Source organism: Rhincodon typus, chromosome 7, assembly GCF_021869965.1.
Source record: "Rhincodon typus isolate 14 chromosome 7, sRhiTyp1.1, whole genome shotgun sequence".
NCBI classification, from domain to species: Eukaryota; Metazoa; Chordata; class Chondrichthyes; order Orectolobiformes; family Rhincodontidae; genus Rhincodon; species Rhincodon typus.
Genome location: NC_063338.1, coordinates 28,053,157 through 28,080,456, shown reverse-complemented (window position 1 = coordinate 28,080,456; position 27,300 = coordinate 28,053,157). Strand labels below are relative to the sequence as shown.

Sequence of the window (27,300 nt, the reverse complement as noted above, 5' to 3'; positions counted from 1 at the left end):
GTGAGGACGAGTTCGGCTAAGCGGATGAGGGTGTCAGTGGAGGGGGACTGGTCGGGCCTGCGGGACAAGAAGAAGCGGAGGGCCTTAAGGCCATCTGCATGGGGAATGCAGGTGTAGAGGGACTGGACGTCCATGGTAAAGATGAGGTGTTGGGGACCGGGGAATTGGAAGTTCTGGAGGAGGTGGAGGGCGTGGGTGGTGTCACGGTCATAGGTAGGGAGTTCCTGGACCAAGGGGGAGAAAATGGAGTCGAGATAGTTGGAGATCAGTTCGGTGGGGCAGGAGCAGGCGGAGACAATGGGTCGACCGGGGCATTCAGGTTTGTGGATTTTGGGAAGGAGATAGAAGCGGGCAGTGCGAGGTTGGGGAACGATGAGGTTGGAGGCCGTGGGTGGGAGGTCACCGGAGGTGATGAGGTTGTGGATGGTTTGCGAGATGATGGTTTGGTGCTCAGGGGTGGGGTCATGATCAAGGGGGCGGTAGGAGGAGGTGTCGGAGAGTTGGCGTCCGGCCTCGGCGATGTAGAGGTCAGTGCGCCATACTACAACTGCACCTCCCTTGTCCGCGGGTTTTATGTTTCCTTTTTCTGTTAGCCCATTGCTTCTTTACCTTTGTATATATTTAACTAAAATTCACAATGTTGCCTTCTCAAAGGGATTCGCGACTTCCTTTTACACCCCCTTCCTTCATTGGTCAGGGATAAGCCATTTGGCACAATGTGCAAAACATCCCATTACACAATTTGCAATTTCACTGCACTGTCAGCAGATCAACATTCCAGAAATTTGTGGTGAGAACGGTGTATGTTAATTTGAACAAAAATCAAATTAACTTTTATCACCAATCTGCTGCTGCAGCGATTTCTAACTCACCAATTACTAGCCAATCTCTCATGAAAATACAGAAGAGAACTGAAGACCAAGGATATTGATCAGACCTAGCAGTTTCAAGGACGGTAGGACATTTAAGCCAAGGTTAGATGAAAAGAGGAGTCAGATCAGAATGGAAGAATGGAGAGAAGGCAGAACTAAAGGACATTTTGAGGATGCAGGGGAAAGAGACAGATAGGAAAGTAGTGAAAAGGGAGTGGAGGTGAGGAAACCTAGTGGAAGCAAGAGTGAAAACAGTAGAGAAAATGAAGGGGAAGTAGAAGAAAAGGGATTTAGAGAACACAATTAGTTGGGAAAAAAATTGGATTTTCAGGGTAATCATCCCTTTGTTGTATCACTGGGCTAAGAGGGTCTGTTGGGTGATGGCACGTGTCCAATCAAAAGAGAAAAATGTTGTAAATATTGAGATCTGGCAGCATTTGTGAAAAACAGGAACAGCATAACACTACAAGTTATCGTTCTCCCATCAGAACTGAGAAGATTAGAGATGTGTAATTTTTCCCAACTTTGATAGGGCAAGAATGGAGCTAGGCTGGATAGACTGGAACCAGTGGTTTGCAGCATAAACAATAGTTGAACAATGCCTACCTTCAAAGAGGAGATGGTCAGATGTAGTCAAGACATATTTGTTCTAAAGGTGTTAAAGTTTGGGAGTTCAGAACTTTTAAAGATGAATCATTGGAACTCAAAATGTTAACGTTTTATTTTTCTCTCTCCACAGGTGCTGCCAGGCCTTCTGAGTTTCCCTAGCATTCTCTGTTTGGTGTTAGGAACGTGATAGGCACTGGAAGAAAAGGGACAGTAGCAAGACGGATACAACAATTGGTTCAGTGATAGGAAACAGAAAGTAATTGTTAATGGGTACTTTTCAGGCTGGAGGAAGGTTTGTGGAGGAGTACCCAGGGTTTGATATTGGACCCTTACTTTTCCTGATATATAAATGACAAAGCTCTTAGTATGCAGGGGAAAATTTCAAAGTTTACCGATAACACAAAATATGGACAAATCATAAACTGTAAGGAAGACAATATAGAACTTGAAAAAGACATTGACAAGTTGGTGGAGTCAACAGTTAGTTGGCAGGTGAAGTTCAATGTGGAGTACTTTAAGATTACACATTTTGGTGGAGAGAACGTGAAGAAATAGTATAAAAGGTATGCAGGAGCAGAGAGACCTGCGTGTATATTTACATAAGTAATTAAAGATGGGTGAACAAGTAGTGAGAGCTGTCAATTAAGCATACAATATTCTAGACTTCATTAATAAGGGCATAGAGAACAAGAGCCAGAAGGTTTTTGCTGAACTTGTATGGTACATCTACGGTATTAGACATTAGCTGGAGTAGCATACAGTTCCAGGCATAATTTAGGAAGGGTATGAATGCATTCAGGAGAGTGCAGAAGAGGTCTACAAGAATAGTCCAGGAATAAGAAACCTAGTTAAGTGAATCGACAGCAAGTTAGGACTGTTTTCCTTGGGGAGGAGAAGGTTGAAGGGAGATTGGTCCTATTCAAAGTCTTGAAGGCTATAGACAGGGTAGTGATAGGAAGAAGCTGTTACCACTGATAAAAGGATTGAGAGCTAGAGGAGAGTTCTGAAGTAATTTGCAAAAGAAGCAAATTCAAGGTGAGAAAGGACTTTATCACCCAGTGAGTGGTTTCGGATTGGAATGCACTGCCTGGAAGTGAGGTGGAGGGAGGTACAAATTGAGTTATTTGAGCGGGCATTGGTTGAATATTTAAATAGAAACAATGTACAGCGTTATGGAGCAAAGGCAACATTTGGCACTAAGTCAAACTACTCATGGAGCAGTGCAGACACAATGGACTGAATGGCTCTTTCTGCATCATAATAACTGATTTAGTGATTCTGTCACTGTTTTCTGGGTAAGGTGATGGCTTAACACTGGAATTAATGTTTATAACAGAACAGAAAATAAAAGCTTTCAAAGTTCACAACAGAATTAAGCCTACCTAAATAGTTGCCTTCATACTGCACTTGAAACAATTCTGAACAGCACTTTTCATTGGAAACATGTCCCCCTTCATGCCTGCAGCTTTAAGGTATGAAGCTTCTCCCAACCAGCATCTGCAGCCAAATTAGAAGACTACAAGTTCTAAAATGTACTGGTGGAATTCTGCGTAAGCAATTCTTCTCTTAGATTCCAGAATTCCCCTAAAAGCTATTTTCTAGCAACAACAAAAACCACAACAACATTTTGAGCTGAACGACATGTAATATACCCATTTCATTATAGGTATCATTTGACAACGATCAGGATGCTTTGTATACCCCTAATCCAAACATGTTATTTTCATCCTTTTGCCCACAGACATCCAGTTGTCAGCTTTGTTTCCTTCCTCATTTGTTTTTTCTGATGTTATTCTTTTTCTCTCTAGATTTTTCCAAGACACAATCTTTTGTTTTGACCTCCCAGCTCTGCTTCTCTTTCAAGCTATATACAATATTTAAGATGCATTTGTCACCCGTCACTCAAAACACTTTGCCATGTTTTCAGATTTCAGTGCCATAAAATCCCTCAACAAATCCAGAGGCTAGGGATTTTTATGTAGCTACTAATCTAAAAAAGTGAAATGGGAAGTATTTGCTGGTCAGATGGAGTTAAAATTGCTCCTTTTCCCTCGAGGTGACCTATTTACAGCAATGATACATAGAAACAAATCACAGGTTTGTAACACCACAAAGGAGACCACTTAGTCATCCTGTCTGTGCAGCTCTCCAGATGAACATCTCACTTAGTACTAGTCTCCTGTCTTCCCCCCAAAGCGCGGAACATAGTTATTTTAAAAGGAACAATCAAATTCCCCTTAACGCCTTGTCTGAACCTAGCTCCACCACACTATCTAGCAGCGCATTCCAAACTTAAGTCATTTGCTGTGCAAAATATGTTTTCCTCATGTCTCTTTCGCTTCTTTTGCGAATTATTTTAAAGCTATGCCCTCTCGTTCTTGTTCCTTTCATGAATATAAACAATTTCTCCCTTTTTGCTCTGTCCAGACCGCTCGTGATTTTGAATACACTGCAGCATTTAAGGGACAGAATGGTTAAATTGCAAGAAGCTCTTTATTTGAAGGCAAATTATGCTTTGTAAAACAAATCTTTTGTTGTAAAGCAGCACATCGTCCTCAAGCAATGCTACAGGGACATTTGTTAAAATAGAAATTCCTATCTCCTTTCCTATGATTTCTGGTCTAAATGACCAGTCTTTCTGATTTTGCTCATATGTATGTGGTCATCGATGTGTGGAACCACAAGAGATGGGTGAGATAACAAATGAATATTTCGTGTCAATATTTATTGTGGGAAAGCACATGGCAGCTAGGGTACTTGGGGAAATACACAGTGCTATCTTGAAAAGAGTACATATTACAGATGAGGTGGTGCTGAAGGTCTTAAAACATATAAAGGTAGATAAATCCCCAGGACCTGATCAGGTGTTTCTCAGAACTTTGTGGGATGCTACGGAAGAGATTGCTGGGCATCTTGCTGAGATATTTATATCACTGACAGCCGTGGGTGAGGTACCGGAAAATTGAAGGTTCGCTAATATGGGTGTCTATTTAAGAAAAGCTGTAAGGCAAAAACAGCGAACTATGCACCAGTCCGCCTTATGACAGTGATGGGTAAGTTGTTGGAGGGGATTAGGAGGGACAGGATTTACATGCATTTGGAAAGGCAAGGACTGATCAGGGATGGTCAACATGGCTTTGCGTATAGGAAATCATGTCTCACTAACTTGATTGAGTTTTTTGAAGAGGTGACAAAGAAGACTGACACAAGCAGAGTGGCAGGCATTATCTATATGGACTTCAGCAAAGCGTTCGACAAGATTCCACATGTAGACCAGTTAGTAAGGTTAGATCACATAGAATCCAGGGGGACCTGGATACAAAATTGCTTGAAGGTAGGAGACAGAGGGTGGGGGTAGAGTGTTGCTTTTCGGACTGGAGGCCTGTGACAAATGGTGGGTCATAAGCATCGGTGCTGGGTCTAGTGCTTTTTGTCATTTATATAAATGATTTAGATGTGAATATAGGAGGTATCATTAATAAATTTGCAGATGACACTAAAATAGGTGGTGTACTGGACAGTAAAAAAGATTATTTCAGAGTACAACGCGACCTTGATCAGATGGGCCAATGGGCCAAGGAATGGCAGATGGAGTTTAATTTAGATAAATGTGAGTTGTTGCATTTTGGTAGGGCAAACCAGGGCAGGACTTATAAAGTTAACGATAGGGCCTAAGGAATATTGCCAAACAGAGACCAAGGGGTGCAAGTGCACAGTTTCTTGAAAGTGGAATTGCAGGCAGACAGGGAGGTAAAGAAGGCGTTTGGCGCGCTTGCCTTCATTCGTCAGAACACTGATTACAGGATTTGGGATGTCATGTCGCGGCTATACAGGACATTGGTGAGGCCACTTTTAAAACACTGTACAATTCTGGTCATTCTTCAATAGTAAAGAGATTAAAACTTGACAGGGTGCAGATTTACAAGGATTCTGACAAGACTGGAGGGTTTGAGTTTAGGGAGAGGCTGAATAGGCTGGGCCTTTTTCCCTGGAATGTCAGAGACTGAGGGGTGGCCTTATAGATGTTTATAAAATCACAAGGGGCACGGACAGGGTCTATTTTCTCAGGTGGATGAGTCCAAAACTAGAGGGCACAGGTTTAAGGTGAAGGGGGGCAAGATTTAAAAAGGACCTGAGGGGTAACATTTTCACGCAACAGGTAGTGCATGTATGGAACAAGCTGCCAGATGAAGTGGTTGAGGCGAGTACAATTACAACATTTAAAAGGCATCTGGATGAGTATATGAGATAACAAGGTGTAGAGCTGGATGAACACAGCAGGCCAAGCAGCATCATAGGAGCAGGAAGGCTGACGTTTCGGGCCTAGACCGTTCTTCAGAATTGGGGCAGGGGAAGGGGGTTCTGAAATAAATAGGGAGAGAGGGGGAGGCGTTTGGAAAATGGATAGAGGAGAAGATAGGTGGAGAGGAAACAGACAGGTCAAAGAGGCGGGGATGGAGCCAGTAAAGGTGAGTGTAGGTGGGGAGGTAGGGAGGAGATAGGTCAGTCCAGGGAGGACGGACAGGTCAAGGGGGCGGGATGAGGTTAGTAGGTAGGAAATGGGGGTGAGGCTTGAGGTGGGAGGAGGGGATAGGTGGGAGGAAAAACAGGTTAGGGAGGTGGGAACGAGCTGGGCTGGTTTTGGGATGCGGTAGGGGGAGGGGAGATTTTGAAGCTTGTGAAATCCACATTGATACCATTGGGCTGCAGGGTTCCCAAGCGGAATATGAGTTGCTGTTCCTGCAACCTTCGGGTGGCATCGTTGTGGCACTGCAGGAGGCCCAGGATGGACATGTCGTCTGAGCGATGGGAGGGAGAGTCAAAATGGTTCGTGACTGGGAGGTGTAGTTGTTTATTGCGAACCTAGAGTAGGTGTTCTGCAAAGCGGTCACCGAGCCTCTGCTTGGTTTCCCCAATGTAGAGGAGGCCACAACGGATGCAGTATACCACATTAGCAGATGTGCAGGTGAACATCTGCTTGATGTGGAAAGTATTCTTGGGGCCTGGGATGGGGGTCAGGGAGGAGGTGTGGGGGCAGGTGTAGCACTTCCTGCGGTTGCAGGGAAAAGTTCCGGGTGTGGTGGGGCTGGAGGGGAGTGTGGAGCCGTCAAGGGAGTCTCGGAGAGAGTGGTCCCTCCGGAAAGCAGATAAGGGTGGGGAGGGAAAAATGTCTTTGGCGGTGGGGTTGGATTGCAGATGGCGAAAGTGTCGGAGGATGATGCGTTGGATCTGGAGGTTGGTGGGGTGGTACGTGAGGACAAGGGGGATTCTTTTTCGTTTGTTATTGCGGGGATGGGGTGTGAGGGATGAATTGCGGGAAATGCGGGAGACACGGTCGAGGGCGTTCTCGACCACTGAGGGGGGGGGAAGTTGTGGTCCTTGAAAAACGAGGACATCTGAGATGTACGGGAGTGGAATGCCTCATCCTGGGAGCAAGTGCGGTGGAGGCGAAGGAATTGGGAATAGAGGATGGCATTTTTGCAGGTGGGTGGGAGGAGGTGTATTCAAGGTAGCTGTGGGAGTTGGTGGGCTTGAAATGGATATCGGTTTCTAGGTGGTTGCCCGAGATGGAGACAGAGAGATCCAGGAAGGTGAGAGAGGTGTTAGAGATGGTCCAGGTGAACTTAAGGGTATATGAATAGGAATGGTTTAGAAGGATGTGGGTCAAATGCCAGCAAATGGGTCTAGGTCCAATTGAGATGTCTGGTCAGTGCGGACGAGTTGGACCGAAGGGTCTGTTTCCATTCTACGGAGTTAAGGAAAGAAGGTGAGAAAAAGAACAATAAGGGCAAGCTTGTAATAGGGTTCAGGGGAGCAGAGATCCAATCACCAAAGGGTTTATTAAGGTACAAAGACAGAGAGTGATAAGACAACTAAAAAAGCAAAGATGTAAGAGCAGATGTAAATGGTACATTCCTGAATATGAGCCATCTGAAAATAAATAAGACACAAACGAGAGAGATAAAAAAAACAGCAAAGGATGGAGGAAACAAACGGGATGGTTGAAATCTAAAATACATGAACTTAATACTGAGACCAGAAGCTGTAAAATGTTGAAAGTTAAAGAGCAGTTCCTTGAGCTAGCATTCAGTTACAGTGGTCTATGGCAGGAAATGAAGACCAATAGATCAGGAAGGAAAATATGTACAGAAGCAAAATAACAGGTGTCTGAAAGCTCAAGGTCATGCTTGAGAACTGAATGGTAGTGTTCTGCAAAGTGATCGATAAATCCATATATTTGTTTTTCTTTATTCATTCATGGGATGAGGGCATTGTTGGCTAGGCAGCATTTATTGCCCATCCCTAATTGCCTAGAGAGCAGTTAAGAGTCAACCACATTGTTGTTGGTCTGGAGTCACTTGTTGGCCTGAAAGACATTAGTGAACCAGATGGGTGTTTCCAACAATCGACAATGGATTCATGGTCATCATTAGACTCTTACTTCCAGATATTTATTGAATTCAAATTCCACTGTCTGCCATGGCAGGATTCAAACCCAGGTTCCCAAAGCATTACCTGGGTCTCTGGATTAACAGTCCAGTGATAATACCACTAGGCCATCACCTCCCCTAATATTTGGTATGCCAAAGTAGATGACACCACAGAGCAGTGAATACAGTGGAATAGACTGAATATAGTATAGTCAATCGCTGTTTCACCAGGAAGGTATGTCTAATTTCTGGATGGTTGGATGAGTGGAAGTGAAAGGGCAGGTGTGAATTGTGTACTTGCACAATACCATAGCAATGAGAAAGAAGGCTGGGGCAGCACTAGAGTGGAGTAGGGCAGTGGTTCCCAACTTTTCAGTGCCAAGGCATGTTTCAATGAGATGTAATTCCACCGCAGACTCACTATTTTGTGGCTGAATTGATTGTTCATAATCATTTACCGATAGTTACCATGGTTACGGCCTTATTATAGAAGATTGCAACATAGTGCTTACAACAAGCCAAAGCAGGACTAAAAGTATTGATGTTCAAATCCATCAAAAAAAAACATGGTCTTCAACTGTGAGCACAGAAACAGTTTTAAAATCTGCTCAACTCAAGTAGTTCTAATTATACACGACCAACAGATCAGAGCAAAATATAAAGTACGTAACCCAAAATTTACTGATCAGGGGAAACCTGGGCCTGGCGGCATGCAAATGGGGAAGAATTAATGAGGACCACCTGCAAATCTTGCTCCACTCATAAGTGCTGTTTCCTGTTGTTTTTCATGTATGCCAATTGAAAATGCTAGCTCCCAGAGGCCTGTTGTCGCAAACAGTAATAGTATGGTCAGTGACCTTCGGATATTCATACACCACAGTCAGCAAAGACACATTCATTGTGTGGGCCATCTGAAGCTCTGTGTATTCCTCTTTTTAACAAAACTTTTGTGATGAATTAAAACATATTGAAGCGAAAGGATAATCTATTCAGTCACAGAGTCAGAGATATACAGCTTCAAGACGGATCCTTCAATTGTACCAACCTCTACCACTTTCTCTGGAAGCTCATTCAATACACGCACAACAAAAAAGAAGTTGCCTCTTAGGTCCCTTTTAAATCTTTCCCCTCTCACTTTAAACCTCTAGTTCTGGACTCCCCCTCCACGGGAAAAGACCCTGTCTATTTACGTTATCCGTGTCCCTCATGATTTTATACACCTCCATAAGGTCACCCCTCAGCCATCGTCTTCCACATTTGTTGAGGGAAAGCAGAATTCAAACTCCTCTTGCAATACTTTCAGGTATTTGAATCTTGCTGGCTGCGACTGCTGCTGATGATGCTAGTGGAAACATCCCAAGTGAACCCCTGTCACTGTCTCTTACCAAAGGTCCACTTTTGACCTGAAACCCTGACATTTATGTGTGATTGTCAGGGTGGCCTCATTTGTTTCCTGCATTTTAATAATCAGCTCATTCAGATGCTGGAAAATGTCTGCAAGACATGCTAGTTTAGTTTACCAGTAGACTCTCTATAAGGCAGTTTATGTATGGTTGAAAACTCTCTCAGCTCTCCCCGGAGCTCATGAACACGGGAGAGAACCTTCCCTCGCAATGACCATTGCACTTTGGTGTGAAACAATAAACTCTGATGCTTAGCCCCCATCTCAGCCCACAAAGTAGTGAACAAACATGATTTTAGTTGTGATTTCCAGCAGAGGGTGACACTGCTTCCTTCCAGATATAAATGGTATCCTAGGAGTTACAAGGAATCAAGAAATTAAGGAAATTAATACCAGAGAAAAAGTCTTGCAGGAACTCAAGGGATTAAAATTGGAAAAATCCCTTGAGCCTGACAGCTTCCAGTTTATGGTTCTAAAACAGGTAGCCACAGAGATAGTGGATGTTCTAGGTATGAATTTCCGAACTTCTTTAAACTCAGGAACAGCGCCATCAGGTTGGAAGTTGCCAAATGGTACACTACTTTTCATGAAAGAGAGAGAGAGTAAACAAGAAATTACATGTTAGACAAATATCAGTTGCTGGGAAAATCTATTACTAAGCCTTAAAAATGCATTTCAAACCACATAGTATGATCTCAACAAGTCACAGAATCATAGAGATGTACAGCATGGAAACAGACCCTTTGGTTAAACTCGTCCATGCCAACCAGATATCCTTTATAAATCTAGTCCCATTTGCCAGCATTTGGCCCATATCCTTCGAAACCCTTCCTATTCATAAATCCATCCAGATACCTCGTAAATGCTGTAATTGCACCAGCCTCCACCACTTCCTCTGGCAGCTCATTCGATACATGCACCACCCTCTGCATGAAAAAGTTGCCCCTTAGGTCCCTTTTAAATCTTTCCCCAGTTTTGGACTCCCCCACTCTGGGGAATAGACATGTCTATTTACCCTATCCATACCCCACGACTTCACCTGATGAAGGAGCAGCGTTTTGAAAGCTTGTGATTTCAAATAAACCAGTTGGACTATAAAGTGGTGTCATGTGACTTTTGATGCTGTCCACCCCAGTCCAACACTGGCACCTCCACATCATGATTTTATAAACCTCTGTAAGGTCACCCCTCAGCTTCCCAAGCTCCAGGGAAAACAGCCCCAGCCTAATCAGCTTGTCCCTATAGCTCAAACCTTCCGACCCTGGCAACATCCCTGTAAATCTTTTCTGAATCCTGTCAAGTTTACAACATCTTTCCTCTAGCCGGGAATTGAACGAGATATTCCAAAAGTGGCCTAACCAGTTTCCTGTACAGCTGCAACATGACATTCCAACTCCTATGGTCAATGCACTGGCCAATAAAGGCAAGCATATCAAACACTTTCTTCACTGTCCTATCTACTTGCGACTCCACTTTCAAGGAACTATGAACTTGCACTCCAAGGTCTCTTTGTTCAGCAGCACTCCCCAGGAACTTACCATTAAGTATATAAGTCCTGCCCTGATTTGCCTTTCCAAAATACAGCACCTCACATTTATTTAATTTAAACTCCATCTGCCACTCCTCGGCTCATTGGCTCATCTGATTAAGATCCCATTGTACTCTGAGATAACCTTCACTATCCACTAACACTTCTGATTTTGGTGTCATCTGCAAATTTACTAACCATACCTTTCACATTCACATTTCAGATCATTTATATAAATGACGAAAAGCAGCAGACCCAGCATGGTTCTTTATGGCGCAATGCTGGTCTGAAAAGCAACCCTCCACCACCACCCTCTATCTTTTACCCTCGAGCCAGTTCTGTATCCAAATGGACCATTTTCCTGTATTCCACGTGATCCAACCTTGCTAACCAGTCTATCATGAAGAATCTTCTTGAATGCCTTACTTAAGTCCATATAGATCACATCTACCAGTCTGCCATTATTAATCCTCTTCATTACTTCTTTAAAAAACTCAATTAAGTTAACGAGACACGATTTCCCATGCACAAAGCCATGTTGACTATCCCAAACCAGTTCTTGCTTTTCCAAATACATGTAAATCCAGTCCCTCAGGATTCCCTCCAACAACTTATCCACTATCAATGTCAGGTTCACCGGTCTATAGTTCCCTGGCATTTCCTTACCGCCTTTCCTAGATAGTGGCACCACATTAGCAAACCTCGTCTTCTGGCAACTCACCTGTGGCTATTGATGATATAACTATCTCAGTAAAGGGGCCAGTAATCACTTCCCTAGCTTCCCACAGAGTTCTAGGGCACACCTGATCAGATCCCGGGGATTTATCCCCCTTTATGCATTTTAACATGTCTAGCACCTCCTCCTCTGTAATATGGACATTTTTCCAAATGTGGCTATTTATTTCCCCACGTTCTATATCTTCCATATCCTTCTCCACAGTAAACACTGATTCAAAATACTCGTTTAGTATCTCCACTCTCTCCTGCAGGTTCCACACATAGGCAGCCTTGCTGATCTTTAAGAGGCCCTATTCTCTCCCTAGTTACCCTTTTGTCCTTAATGTATTTGTAGAATCACTTTGGATTCTTCTCAAACCTATTTGCCAAAGATATCTCATGCCCCATTTTTGTCCTCCTGATTTCCCTCTTAAGAGTACTCCTACTGCCTATATACTCTTCCACGGATTCACTCGATCTCTGTAGTCTGTACATGATATATGCTTCCTTTTTATTCCTGATCAAAGCCTCAGAATGATCTCTTTCCTTGCTATTTCCCTTTGTCCACCTACGCCCCCCCACAACTAATTTAAATCCTCCTGAGCAGCTCTAGCAACTCCCCCTCCCGGTATATTAGTTCCCTTCCAATTCAGGTTTTTCTCCCCCCTTTATTCATTAACAGGATGAGGATGGCTAGGCAGCATTTATTGTCCATCCCTAATTGCTCAGACGGGCGTTCAGAGTCAACCACATTGCTGTGGGTCTGGAGTCACAGATAAGGTTGGCAGTTTCCATCCCTAAAGGACATCAGTGAATCACGTGGGTTTTTACTGACAAATGGCAATGGATTCATGGTCATCATTAGATTCTTAATTCTAGATATTTTGTTGAATTCAAATTCCACCATCTGCTGTGGTGGGCTTTGAACCCAGGTCCCCAGAATGTTATCTGGGTATCTGGATTAACATTCCATTGATAATACCACTAGGCCATTGCCTCCCCAATCTGTCCTTCTTATACAGGTCACTTCTAGCTCAGAAAAGATTCCAATGATCCAAAAATGTGAATCCTTGTCCCCTCACCAGCTCCTTAGCCACACATTCATTGCTCTACCCTCCATAAAGTTTTACTAAGAGAAATCCTATTTGACAAATTTATTGGGAGTTTTCGTTTAATTAGTAGGGTGAATAAAAGAGAGCCAGTAGATCTACAATGTCTGTATTTCCAAAAGGCATTCCTTTAGATGCTGCACAGGAAAGATAAGGGCTCATGGAGTTAGGAATAATATATTACCAAGGATAGAAGACTGATTAAGAGATGGAAAGTAGAGAGAAGATATAAAACAAGTAATTTTCAAGAAGACAGGCAGTGAACAGAGGAGCAACACAAGGGTCAGTGGTGAGGCCTCAATTATTTACAATGTACATTAGTAACGGTAAAGTCATCATAGCCGTAGCAGACTGTATGGCTGCTCTCCCATTAAAGAGAGACAACAACAACCGGTGGTTGTTTATCTGGAGGGTCACCATGCCTCAGGTAAGCAGAGAGGTTGAGAAGGAGAGTCCTTCATGGCGATCTCAGTCAGTGCAGGAATTGAACCCACATCGTGGCATCACATTGCATTACAAAACAGCCATCCAGCCAGCTGAGCTAACCAATTGCCTAGATTAATAATGTTGATGCAGAGACAGAGAGTAACATATTTAGTTTGCTGACGATATCATGCTGGGTGATAAGTTGTGGTAAGGACACAAAGAGGTTCCAGGGAGATATATAGTGGTTGCAAAGATATATGGGTTAATTATGCAGGCAACAAGATGGCAGATGGATTATAATATTGGGAAGTGTGAAGTTATTTACTTTGATTATAAGAATGGAAAAGGCAGAATACTTTTTACAATAAGTAAAACTTGTTTATCTTAAAGTGCAAAGAGGGTTGAATGTACACATGCAAGGAATGCAGGAAGTTAGCATGGAGCTACACCAAGCATTTCAAAAAGCAAATGGCTTGCAGGCCTTTATTGCAACGGAATTGGAGTATTGTTATAAATTAGTCTTGTTATCATTATATAGGGTTCTGTTGAGATCACATGCGGACGACTGTGCGCTGTTTTTGTCTCCACATTTAAAGGAAAGATGTACTTGCTTGGGACTCAGTAAAGGTCCACTAATTCTGAGGATGACTTATGTTGGGAGCAAATTAGATCTATACTCTCTGGAATTCAGAACATTGAGAGGTGGCCTGACTGGAACGCCAGCAGCAAAGTTTGGGGTGGCAGTCAGTATGGCTTCCCTCCACCAATTCTGAATCCTTCAAGCAGAAAGGAAGTGCCTTTGAAACAACGGACTCTCCCAGGAGCCAGCAAGCAACCCTGACTCAGTTTTCTTGTGATCCCCACATGACCAATCCACTGCTCACCACCAGGTTGGTATTAGTAACTACAGAATGAGTCCCTTAAGTGGAATTAATGGCTTAAATTGGTGGTGAATTTAATTAGGGTAGAGCTGGGAAGATGGCAGCAATGTCCCAGCTGCAAGATCCATGCCGCACCCACCCCCAACCTCTCTCTCATTTACTCAATCCCCACAAGAGAGGGCATCAGATTCCACTCTTCTCACCAGTAACAGCCATTGGCCTATGCAGGAATAAGTCCAATAATTTTACTGAAAACATTACACTGTGACTATGCAAAAACATTTTTAAAAGTTCTACATTCAAATAATAGGAAAAAAAAGCCTTGAGATGGGCAAAATTTTAAAGAAAGGAATGTTTATTCTGTACAGAAATGTTTTTTAAAAATCAATATTAATAACTCACAAAACACATCAAGCAACCACATGGCTTTGGTCTTTGAGAATGTTGATTTCATTAGTAAATTACTCATTTTGCACAGAATTACTATACTTAGCACTGACTAAATTATTCCCAAAACTAGCAACAACTGTGGTAGATTTTCCATTCCTATCCACCTGAAAAACCGATGTAACTTCAGAGGAAGATCCTTCCTGCTCTCTTGCCTATTTTCTCAACAAAGTTTGAGCAAATAAGAATTCTCATGACTGGTACTGTGAAACACTATTCTTTTTCTGTGTAGTCACCAATAATTAGGTAAATTAGTATGTACATACGTGGAATCCCCACTTGTTGCTTTCTTATTGCTGGGCCAATATTCAGTTTTTTATCTTTGTAATTCAACTTCTCTGCCTGAAATGGATAAGACGTAGAAGCACAACATATTATATCAGTCGTGTCTATAAGAAATAACACCAAGTTTATAGTTCAAAATTGCTGTATGAAAGGATGATTTAAAAGCAAAAACAGAAGTTGATATCATATTTATAAAAAGTAACATCTAAAGAAAGTAATGTAAAACATAGTTTATTGTAGTGAATTTGGAGAACATCTTCGTAAAATCTTTAATCATTTTGCTATAAAGAACATTAATCAGCCATTATGAAATACAACACTATTTATGACCATTGCCACTGGAGGTAGGCAGAGGTAATGTTTTCAACATAACATTTCATTTGTTTGGTCGTTAATATAGCTCAAATACTAATGAACAGATTTCAATGAAACTTGTGCAGAGAAAGGGTATGGCCCAAGAAAGAATGGAGTAGTTATTAGTGAAGATGTAGATTGGGATTCTGGATTAATTTCAAATTATCTGTCCAGGCACATAGAGAGCAGGACAAATTGACTTTCTTGTCAAAATGTTTAGGCTGCTTGCTTAGAATGTTGTGGATTGTTTCATCTGTTGTGGTGGAATTTGTTACAGCCACCATAATATGAGAAAAGATTTCACGTATGTGGATTGGCCTGAATCGTCATCTGTCAGATGGATGGTCTTAATAAAAATATTTACTATTTCAACTTTGCAGTTACAATGCATCAATCATTAGGGAAAAGCCTCTTGTGATAATATTGAGTTAACAGTGTGTGGCCAAGGTATCAACATATTGATTGCTGTCTTCAATTGTATTGATGCTGTATTAATTTCTTGCAGATGTTCTGCAGTGAAATATAATAATTAGTTGAAAGATACATAACAATGCTATAATTGTTATAACAATTAAACTAATCGATTTAAAGGAGGCCTGAATCAAAGGAGTCTTAGTCCTTTTTCCTCAAATGAAGCTTTCCTGAATGTTAACAATCTGTGGTAATATTATCATCTCAAAATTGATATGGATTTTAGAACATTCTTACACAAGACCCCTTTCAATGACTCAAAATGGCTAGAATTTTTTTCCCACTCAGAATGTACTATATTCTACTTAAGGTATAAATACTTTACACAGTCCGAGAAGATTCTTGAATGGTGTACATCAAATGTGGAAAATTTCAGTGGGAAAATAGCTTTTGTTAAACTAGTGAATAATCTGCCTTTCGCTTTAATTACTTATTCCACACACAATGCAAATCACTTTCAAGTAATTTGAAGACAGTATATTTCGTGACTGCTAACTGCAGCAATTGTGAGAATAATACGGCAAAACAGTTTACAAAGGTTAACAGCAGGAAAACTAAGGGCAAGACTTGAGCTCTAGGATGATCTCCATCTTCTAAAGGAGAACAGAAAATACAAATAAGAATCCAATGAGTTGAAGCAGAATTGGGATCCAAATCCTTCCAAGATTATGTATGTTTTAGAGAATGTTACAATTCTTTTTCTGATAGTCACTCGAAACAAGGATGGCACCTGGCCTGTGGCAAGAACCTCCACTTGAAGTCTTCCAATGTGGGCAGCTACTATACAACACTGGTTGACCAAGGGATTATTCTATTCCTCCACTAGCCAAAGGATTAGTTGGAAGATTTGTTGATTGATAATCAACCTGTTTGGCCACATCGCAAACATTTAAGAATATCACATGAGTTAGGATGCATGTCTGTCATTCCACTTAAGAAAAATTTCTAAGTTTAAGTGCAACAAAGACTTCCCTAAAACTGACACCTGCAATCTTCTAGCACTTGACACAACATTGCTTTCATCGTAGATGTTCTAGCAAAGTAAAGAATACTGTACATTAATGTCTATTATACTATAATCATCATTTATTTCGCCACCCAAACAACAGTCCTGTATAAATTAGGATCTGGCAGCATTTAAAAGCCATTGGAGACACATATATTTAACTCAGCTTTGGAAGATCAAGCCCATCCTTCTGAATCAACAACCTCTGACTCAATGAAGCAGCAGAGACTGACTTTAAAAGAATGAAATTTAAAGCAGCAATAACGTTACAATTCAAAACTATGCTCACAGAAAAAAAAATCTTGAGAGTAGAATGTTTTTGAATGTTGAATGCAGAGGGTGAATTAAATTTAAATGATTCAGACAATAGCTGCAATGAGATTTAACATCTTCCACATACATTTTAACTCCAAACTACCACGAAGTTCACTGATAGAAAATCTATTATCGAATGAGGTATTCCACTTAGAGCCAAATAAACACATGTTCTCTTAAGCAATTGGTATAAACAAGTAACCACTGGTTGACCACAGTATACTTAGAGTGTATTTTAGCTTTCTGTGGTAATTCCACTATTTATTAGAGGTGGAATTTGAATCAACAAAGCATAAACCTGGGCCTATAGATTATTGGCCCAGTGATATTACCACTACACCACCATTCTCCAATAATTCAATCACAATAACCAACAACAGCTTCATCGTCACCCTCACTAAGACTGACTTTCAATGGGTATTGAACTACTGTGGTGGGATATGAACCGCTGACCCCACCCCGAGCTTTCATTCTGGCTTACCAGCCAAATGATGTTTTCAAATGCACCATGATCTCACAAAATTTAGTCTATCGATATTTTTAATCAACCTGTTAGGCCATTTTATGACACACATTCTGAGCAGATGAGACTTGAACTGGGCATCCTGGATCAGAGGCAGGGACATTACTACTGTGCTACAAGTGGCCATCACCCATGTAGATATTTTACAATCAACCTGTTCAGAGTTGTACTACATACCCTTGGGGCAGGTGGGATCTGAAGCCAGGCCTTCTGGTTCAGAGGTAGGGGCATTACCACTTTGCCACAAGGTCACCATAAGGCGCCCATTAATTGTTAAATTATTCCTAACAAGTTTCTGCAATACACATTAACCCCCAACTCGCAAATAGTAAAACAAGCCATAGCTCACATTTCGTGCCTTTATACACCAGAACCCAGCACCAATACTTTGCATTTTTCAAACCCCTAACGATATCTCCCTTTTAGCCACAGGTGGCTTTCCTCCCCACTGACACATATTGCAGCAACTCCAAGCAAAGAGAAAGATAAAGCCTTGCTACTCCCTCCTAGTATAAGCTCCAAGATATAAAACCCTTGATCCCTACTCCAGGACCTCAGAAGAGATCATTTCTGCGGATGTCACAAGGTGCTTTGTTTAACAGAAGAATGACTGGGAGACGATACCATGACATCAATAATTAAGCAAGCACGGGCCAAAGATTTTTGTAGGAATGGACACAGAGAATATCAAAATCTAAAGTTCTCTTATATTTGCTGTCCATTTTGAGGCAAACCGTTCCAGGACAGTGAAGGAGAATATATTTGAAAGGCCTAACATGCCTATTCCTAGTCTGTCAACAGAACTTCTACCAAGACGTTATTTGGGATGGCAAGTGTCAGTTATGAGGAGAGACTTGATGGGCTGGATTTGTTTTCCTTGTAGCAGAGGAGGAGGGGGTTTCTGATTGAGGTATATAAAATTATGAGGCATTGACAAGGTAGATTGAGAACAATGGCAGAGGCGTCTAAGACCAGAAGGCATACATTTAGAAAGTTAGGAGTAACTGATCTACAGGATATCTGAAGAAAACTGTTTTTTACCCAGAGGGAGATAGAAATATATAACACCCTGCCTGAGAGGTGGTGGAGGCAGATACTCACACAACATTTAAGAAGCATCTGGTGACTACTTAAAATCACAGCACACAGTAGGCTACGGACCAAGTGCAAGTGAATGGGATAAATATAGTTTAGTACAGAAACAGAAATTGCTGGAAAAATTCAGCGGGTCTAGTAACATTTCTGGAGAGAAAACAGAATTAATATTTCAGCTCCAGTGACCTTTCTTAAAAATGATTTTGAAGGTTAATTTGAATAATGCACCATGAAGATTCTCAACTACCTCCTCGTTCAAGTGAATTTGTCACCTTCTGCTTTGGTAAAGATGGATACAAAGTATTCAATCACTGTCTCTGCTTCCACGCATTATGGTCAGAAGTCCAACACTGGCATCTCCACATCCATGGATAAAGGCATTACTTTTCTACTTATTTTAAGGCTTTATTTTTGGGAAATACTTGGAAAGGAAAACTAAGTGAAAACACACTTGATCCCAAAAGACAAAATTATGTAAAAATGAAGCAGTTCATTTGTTTAACAAGGTGTAGAGCTGGAATAACACAGCAGGCCAGGCAGCATTCTTGTGAAGGGTCCAGACCCAAAACGTCAGCTTTCCTGCTCCTCTGATGCTGCCTGTGTTCATCCAGCTCTACACCTTGTTATCTCAGACTCCAGCATCGGCAGTTCCTACTATCTCTGAGTTCATTTGTTTACATGGCTTGAAGATATTTGTAAAGAGAGACTCCCATTCTCCCTAGTGAATTTTTATTAGGATGGAACTGGAATTTGTGGACAACAATTAAACAAAGACATCAATCTTAATGTAAGAGATTTCGTAAAATGAAAATTTTGGCTCTTACCTCCTGCAAGATCTTTTGAGCATCTTCCTGGGTCTCAAAGGTAATAAACCCATACCTAAAACGAAGTATGGGCAGAAAAGTTAACACATTTGGAGAAATACACATAGATTTAAACAAATATTGATGCGACAATGATACAAAACATTTCAAATATTTAATCAGTGAAAATTGTGGCCCAAATCTTCCAATCAGGGTCAGATACCTTATTTCCAATTGTTAACTGACAAGAAAGTACACGTAACTTTGTAGGAGCTCTACAGAGGTTATGAGACACTGCCAGTTGAAGCAGTCTAGTCCACGCCAAAAAATCCATGCAGCCAGCAGCAGAGTGGATCAGCGTCAAAACTGCACCCCTTTTCTTGAAACCAGCTGCCACATTCCAAGATTTAAATGTCCTGAAGCCATAGACAGTTGCTGAGCAATGGTGAAGTGTATGAAGTAGGAGGGGGCAGAGCACCAGGTGGGTATTAGAGAGTCACATGGATGATGTTGAGTTGCAGATGAGTGGGTGAGTGCTCAGGGTAGACTGGTGACAGGGAAGAAGAATCTGGGTTGAGTATCAAGTCGGGTCACTATGAGTCAGGGTGTCAGGTCTTTGGGGAATTGGGAGAGTTCTGGTTGGGTCTAAAGCAGGTGTGTTAGGTGGCTGTGGGGCTTATTAGCAAGAGTGATGAGGATGGGGGGTCAATGAGCAATTGCAGGGTCAATTTTATAGTTAGTAAAGGAATTAACAGCAGATTTTAATGCCTCTGAATTCTCTTAGCTAATTATTCAGTAAGTCAGAATCCTCCAAAGTGTCCCACTCAAATTCAAGAACTGCAGACATTTTCAGAGGATTCCAGCCACTGGATAATAGTTCACTGGAAGTTTCCACTTCCCGAGTAATTCACAAATATTCAATATGTCCCAATGTCCCAAGCACTGGAAAATATGGGCCTTTGATAATAATTGAATAGATAGCAAAATGCAATTATTAAAATAAATTACTGGTTTAAAAAGGCTTTAAAAATCAAGATGCTATGTATCATTACACCAGATTTATAAGTTTTAATTCCCGGAACTTACAATGTTAACTTCTAGATAAGCACGGTCTTCATTAATTATGTAATTTGAATAATCCCAGCCAATATTCTGCCCTGAAGCAATGAAAAGCACTTGCAACTGCCAATTAAAATGTTGTTACAATCACAGAGTCATACAGTATGGAAATCACATTCCCAAATTAAATAAGTCCCACCTGCCTGTGCTTGGCTCATATACCTCCAAACCTTTCCTATTCATGTATTTATCCAAATATCTTTTAAACGTTGTAACTGTACCTTTCTGTGGCAGTTCATTCCACATATGAACTACACTCTCGTGAAAAAAGGTGCCCTCATATCCATTTTAAATCTTTCTCCTCTCGCCTTAAAAATATGACCCCTGCTTTTGAACTCCCCAACCCTAGGGAAAAGACCCTTGTCATTCACCTTTTCTACAGCCCTCATGATTTTATAAGCCTCAATAAGGTCACCCTCAACCTCCAATGCTTCAGAGAAAGAAGTCCCAGTCTTTCCAGTCTTTTTTTATTTCTCAAACCCTCCATTACCGGTTATATTCTGGTAAATCTTTTCTGAATGCTCTCCAGCTTAATAATATCCTTCCTGTATCAGGGCGACCAGAACAGCACACAGTACTCTGAAAGAGGCCTCACCAACATCATGTACAACCTCAACATGACATCCCAATTCTATCTGTGGCTTGTTCTGAATCACACCTAAATGTTTTGCAACTTCTCTTGGTAACATCCTTGATTATTCAATGGTCACCAAACTAAAGTTTATGCCATGATTTTACTACAGGGCAGTGCAATGAAGCAACCCCAAAGTTGATTTCAGCCTCAGTGATGATTTTGTGCCATGCTGTTGGCATTATTTTGAATTACACAATAGCTGCCTTACCAACTAAATGATCCTTCCTTAACTTATGATGATAAACAAAATTTAAAAGCAAGCAAACAAGCTCAAACAAAGACAAAAGTGAGTTTTGCATTTACTTTAAGCACTATAAAATTGGGAATGTTATGAATTGGATAAACTGATGTACAATTATTGACTAAGGCTGCAACACAGCGGAGTCTGACAAAAACTCTTTTCACTTTGAGTGTTTTAAATGCAACATAAATCAAAGTGTCCTGATACCAAGATCACACCCCACTCCAAAAAATTACTATTAACTCTGCATGTCTGCACTTCCTACTCACTCATTTGGAACACATCACCATTTTATCTCCCCCACTGCTAACCACTGTGCCAGCCAGTTCAATCCCTCTCTTTGTCATATTCCAAAAGAAACTATACCAAAATAAGTTGGAGAGAGCCAAAACAGCTGAGTGAAGACATTTGTATATTCACTCCCCTCAAGGACAGAATCCTTTTTCTAATGGCAGAGGACCTTGATCACTCACGTGATGATGCAGAGGCTTTCACGTCCTAGCAATTAAGTAAGATCAATTGTCACGTACCGTGTCGCTCTTCCATTACTGTGAATGTATTCTTAAAATGCTCAAGCTTCTAACCCATTTCGCTACACTTTATGATGTGTGCAGAAGACACTGGTGCCTGCAGCATGCTAGCCACCATGAAATGACCAGCCCCTCAGGATCCTCCTCCATATCATCTCCTCCTCCACTGCTTGAGGAAGAAGCCACAAATCTTTCAGAGGAAGCACCAACAAGGTTGCCTCCTTCAACCTTCACCAACTCATACTGACACCTCAGCTGAAGTGGGTAACACCTACTGGTGAGCATATCACTGCCACATCTCCGAAACTGCCCAAAGATGAAACTCCCCAGATCCCTGGCACTCAGAGGGATGCTGGAGATCAGGTATCTGCTCAGCCTCAGGTAGGAGAGGATCCCATTGTGTTTGGCATTAATTAACACATTAAAATACACAAACAAACAAGAACAACAGGCAGGTTTGTCGGGTGGAAAAGTCAACCAATATCATTTCTAGTGTCACCTACAGCATGTAAGCCTCTGAGTACCTCTATAGACAGGTTGCCTGCTGCCTTGGAGATCCAGGTCCAGCACACTCCATCTTCACCAGATATGTATACAATTTGCACTACGTCACTCCAGTCACCAGCACTCAGTACCAACAGCAAAGGAACAAGAGAACAAGGGAACTTTACCCTACTCCAGGTCCCCTTCCTCACAATGAGAAAGGTTGGTGCCAGGCAGCAGCAACCAGAGGAGGAATCACTTACAAGACCTCAAAAGGTCCACTCAAAAGCCATTCCAGAGCTGCACTGCCCTCCAACTCGACCCTGCACATAATCCCCAACCCTCTTAGAGTTCAAGCTGAGGAATGTAAACTTGCATCTATGTAAGTGCCCTCAACAGGTCAAGGCCCTTCAGCCACAAAGACCCTGGGGTTGCCCGTCCAAAAACTCAAAACCAAATGGGCTCCATGTACCCCAGACTCCACCAGTGCAGCTAAATGTAGTGGGAGGGAGGAGGAAGACCTTCTGAGGGCATGGGAGAATCATCATTACATTTGTAATTATATGTTTATTTTATCATCGGCTCTTATGAATGATTGTCATTTTAGTTGCATCTTTAAAGAATGGACATAGAGAAGTGTGTCATCTTTAGCACCATATGATGTTCTAACCCTGTCCAAATGACAGCTTTCCTTTTCATCATCTTTATACTAGCATGAAACTTTGTCATGATTGAATGAGGGAATGTAAGATGTTGTGAAGGCTTCCATCAGTTTGTAATGTTAGCTTTTATTGAATACCTATAATAGCATACAAAGATCAAAGCAGTAAAAATACACATTAAGATTCTAGCCTCTTCAGCCTCAAAATATTTACAGTCAAAAAAAAAGATTTCATGCAACTCTGTTCCACTGAAAGAGATTCAGAGAAATCCTGCCTGTGTGGCTTTTGCTGACATTGCTTCAACTGTAGAATGCTGAAAGTGCTGTTCCTTCAGAAGAATGTCCTCATCGTTTTATTATAATGCTGAAGCTGTCAGAATCTCATTGACCATCATGTAAGTTTGGTGCTTTCTCCAACTGTCTGGAGCAAAGAATCCTAGGATTATGCATCCTTCATCTGAAAGGTACTGCAACAAACTCCCAGACATGACCTGCATGGGAACCTGATGCAGAGGAGACATCTTGTGGTCCACAGCCTTATTAGAAGGAGTTGCACTGCAGATATGCTAGACATTATGACACGATCCGTTGACCACCAAATCTAAGCAGAATATACTGACACTGTCTGTCTCTCATCTGCTTGGCATTCCATGAAAGACAATTGACTGTGCCTCTGATGCATCTTCACCAAATCATGAGAGCACCTAAGACTGGGAACTTCACTTTAGGAAGGTGCTTTACATCCAATGGAGGTTGATGATAGCCCTGAGCTTCCAGACAGAAGTTTCTTGTACGCTTTTGTGGACATTCTTAGTGCAGCAGCCACAGAGTCAACCACCGCTTCTGTGCCTGGATCCATTCGAGACAGTTCCAATGAGCCTAGTGGGCAATACCAAAAACAAAGCAGCTCCTCAGTTACATATCATTCAGCTGTTGCAGCACACACAAATAACATTTGAACAGTGTCCTGGGAATACTGGATCATGCAGGCCTCCGATAAGGAGGATAATGAAATGCTTCTACATGGACGCTGCATATCGGTGAACTGAATCAGATGTATGTACTCAAACCTTCTGGCAAAAGTACAGTAAGGATCATATGTGCAGCAGCAATAATGAAAACTTCTCCCACCATCCTGAACTAAACCACTATCCAAGAAAGGCAGCAATCCATATAAGGATATTTTAAAGTACAACGTACCTTGTGCAGGGTATGGAGCCATGGGAAGTCCTTGCAACTTTTGCAACCAACATAAATCCTTATAGCTCGCTTGACATTATTTATGCTGCACAGTCATCAGTAGGATTAATGAGTAATGTTGAACGATATGGTCAAGAATACTTGTGGCCAGGATTTTTAGTCAATGCAGTATGTCCATGTATGAGGTTCACATACAGAATTATGTGATAACAGATGCCTTTCACCTAAACTTGATTGTGCCTGTTTAATGCTATTCCACTTGAAAGGGCCTCAGCACACAAAAATAGAACGCTCTCTCTCAGGGAGAAAAGAAAGATTACTCCACTCACCCTGGGGAGCCATTTTTCATTTTGATCGCACACATCTGTTATGAGGATGAAGGAAACACAGGCAACACATTACAAAGTAAACTGTAGGTTCAGCCCCTCAATCTAAGCGGCCCTCAAAATCTCCCATTTCTTTGTCCCTTGCCCTTCCTGTCAACTCTGGTCTTTCCCAAGATCCCACTGACTCTTATTTAACTGGTCATTTCCCCAATTTACCATGAGCCCCAGCATACAGCTTTAGTTATGCCAAACATAGACATATACTGTCACCCTATCAGAGAGTGTAATGGTGAGTGATGAATCTCCTTACTCAGTACAATTGCCCTCCCATGCTCCATCATCTATCCTTATGTGTTAAATTGCCTTTCTCCATTATCATCCCCTCTGCATCCCACATGCTGCACCCATTTCCCACAGGTGACTTTCTCAGTGTTCCCACCATACAACTAGCTCCTTAATTTCCTCCCTAGACTTTCAAAAAACAGACCCCGTGGCCCCGTGGACTGACTGTGACCTACCCTACTGACAAGCAAAGGCAACAGTGATCGATGCAGCTCCTTGCTTACTTCTAATCCCGGGACTGATTGCATTGGACCTGCAGGATGGACTATGGCACACTTCCCAGATTATATTAATAGGGACCACCTGTGTCAGCCCGAGTGCCTGAATGACTGTATTCAAGACTGGACTGACACTGGATGGTGCCTTTGACTTACTGTATCAATGCCCCCTAAATAAAGACAGTCATCCTTTACTAACAACTACTCCCCTTCGGCTTTCAGATATGGCCATTTGGTTATAGTACATTGTATGTTATCATATACGGTGCTGAGACATGCTCTATGACATGACATTTTCTTACAACAACATGTCCACTCCCTGGACTGATTACTGCCAATAATCATGATAAGCTGTCTGGCTTTGTTTATGTGCAAAAAGCAAGGCAAAGACGCTGTGAGCATCCAAGGTAACACCAACTAGAAAGGCACTGTCAGTGAGCAAGGAACTCTGAAGTGTATCCCGTTCCAATCTATGAGATGCGTGCTTTTCCCTGTGCACAAAGTGGCCTATCAAAAGTATTAAAATACAAGGAGCCACATTCTCCAAAGGGCAGTAAAGAAGTGCAGAATATATTTTAACTGGATCAGAGATGTTACATGGTGATATGGTGATGTTTGTGCAGGCAGTCACTGACCATGGAGCGCTCCCTGAGATGTTGGTGTCTGTTGGCCAAGATGCAGGCATGTATAAGCTAAAGGTGAGCTACAGACTTCAGGTACTTGCTCTGACTTCCATGTTCAGGCATTGCCATGGTCTAGTGTCTCTCCTCTGTGTGCAACAATAGCAAATTGCATATAAATGAAGTAAAATATGGTACTGATAAGATGTTAATGCTTGCAAATAGACCCCTCACTACTCGCTAGCAAGATTCTTGTCTAACCGTTCAAACCTTCAGTGGAAAATTAGACTTTTTTCCTCTCAATTTTCCCGATCTCACCATATTTGCCCAACTGACTTAACATTACTGACACCGTTCAGAGGCTGCCCTCAGTTCTTGGCCAATCATCTTCAGTTGCTTCATCAATGACCTTCCCTTAATCATAACGTCAGAGTCTGGATGATTGCACAAACATCGTGATTCCACAAATATTAGAGCAGTCCATGTCCATTTGCAGCAAAAACCTGCACAACATCCATTTAGCTGATAAGTGGCAAGTGCTTTTCACTTCACACAAGTGCCAGACAATGACCACCTCCAAAAAGAGGGAATGACCATCAGGCAATGACATTAAATGGCATTGCATTCTTGGGGTTACCGGTGAACCAAAACTGCATTGACAGGCCATACAAATACCGTGGCTACAATAAAAAATTTAGGCAAGGCATTCTACTCTGGGTAACTCACCTCCTGTCCAGGCTTGGGCTGAAAGTTGGTAAGTAATATTTGCGCCACGCAATGACCACCTCTAATAAGAGACAATCTTACCATTGCCCATTGACATTCAAAGGTGTTACCATCACTGTTTACCATTATCAACATCCTGAGGGCTTACCACTGACCATACATTGAACTGGACTATCCATATAAATAGAGTGGCTACAAAAGCAGGTCAGAGACTAGGAATACTGTGGCACGTAACTCACCTCCTGACTCCCCAAAAGCCTGTCTACTTTGTACAAGTCTAGTGTCAGAAGTGTCATGGAATACTTTCCATTTACCTTGATGAGGGCAGCTAAAATAACACTCAAGGAGCCTAACACTATCCAGGACAAAGCAACCCACTTGATAGCACCCTATCCACCACATTCAACATTTACTCCCTTCATCACTGATGCACAGTGGCAGCAGTGTATGCTGTCTACAAGATGTACTGCAGTAATACAGCAAGGGTACTCTGACAGCACCTTCCAAACTCATGGCCTCTGCCATTAGGAGCACAACAGCAATATATACATGGGAACATCACCACTTACAAGTTGCCCTCCAAGCTACACAAAATACTGACTTGGAACCTCATCACTGTTCCTTCACTGTGGCTGGTCAAAATCCTCGAACTCCCTTTCTAACAGCATTGTAGGTGTATCTACACTCCAAAGATTGCAGTAGCTCAAGAAGGTAGCTCATCATACCCTACTCAGGGCAATGGGATGGATAATAAACACTGGCCTTGCAATACCCATATCCCATGAGCAAATAATAAAAAAAAAAATACACAGCAATTAATTAATCTCTGACTCATTGATAGGAAATGGATATTAGAGTCAGAAGGAGAATCATGTACCAAATTGAAAAAAGGCATGTAAGTAAGTTATCCAATTCCCCTTCAGCTT

At 41.8% G+C, this 27,300-nt stretch overlaps 1 protein-coding gene across 1 annotated transcript in view; it reads right to left on the bottom strand.

The window, feature by feature from the left end:
- Positions 1-27,300, bottom strand: part of LOC109921024 (protein boule-like) — a 122,620-nt gene that overhangs the window by 62,980 nt on the left and 32,340 nt on the right. Inside the window, exons 4-5 of the mRNA XM_048599214.1 lie at positions 19,296-19,350; positions 14,689-14,764 (exon numbers count right to left, since the gene is read on the bottom strand). Coding sequence (XP_048455171.1) covers positions 14,689-14,764; positions 19,296-19,350 — 131 coding nt within the window. The remainder of the gene's footprint in view (positions 1-14,688; positions 14,765-19,295; positions 19,351-27,300) is intronic.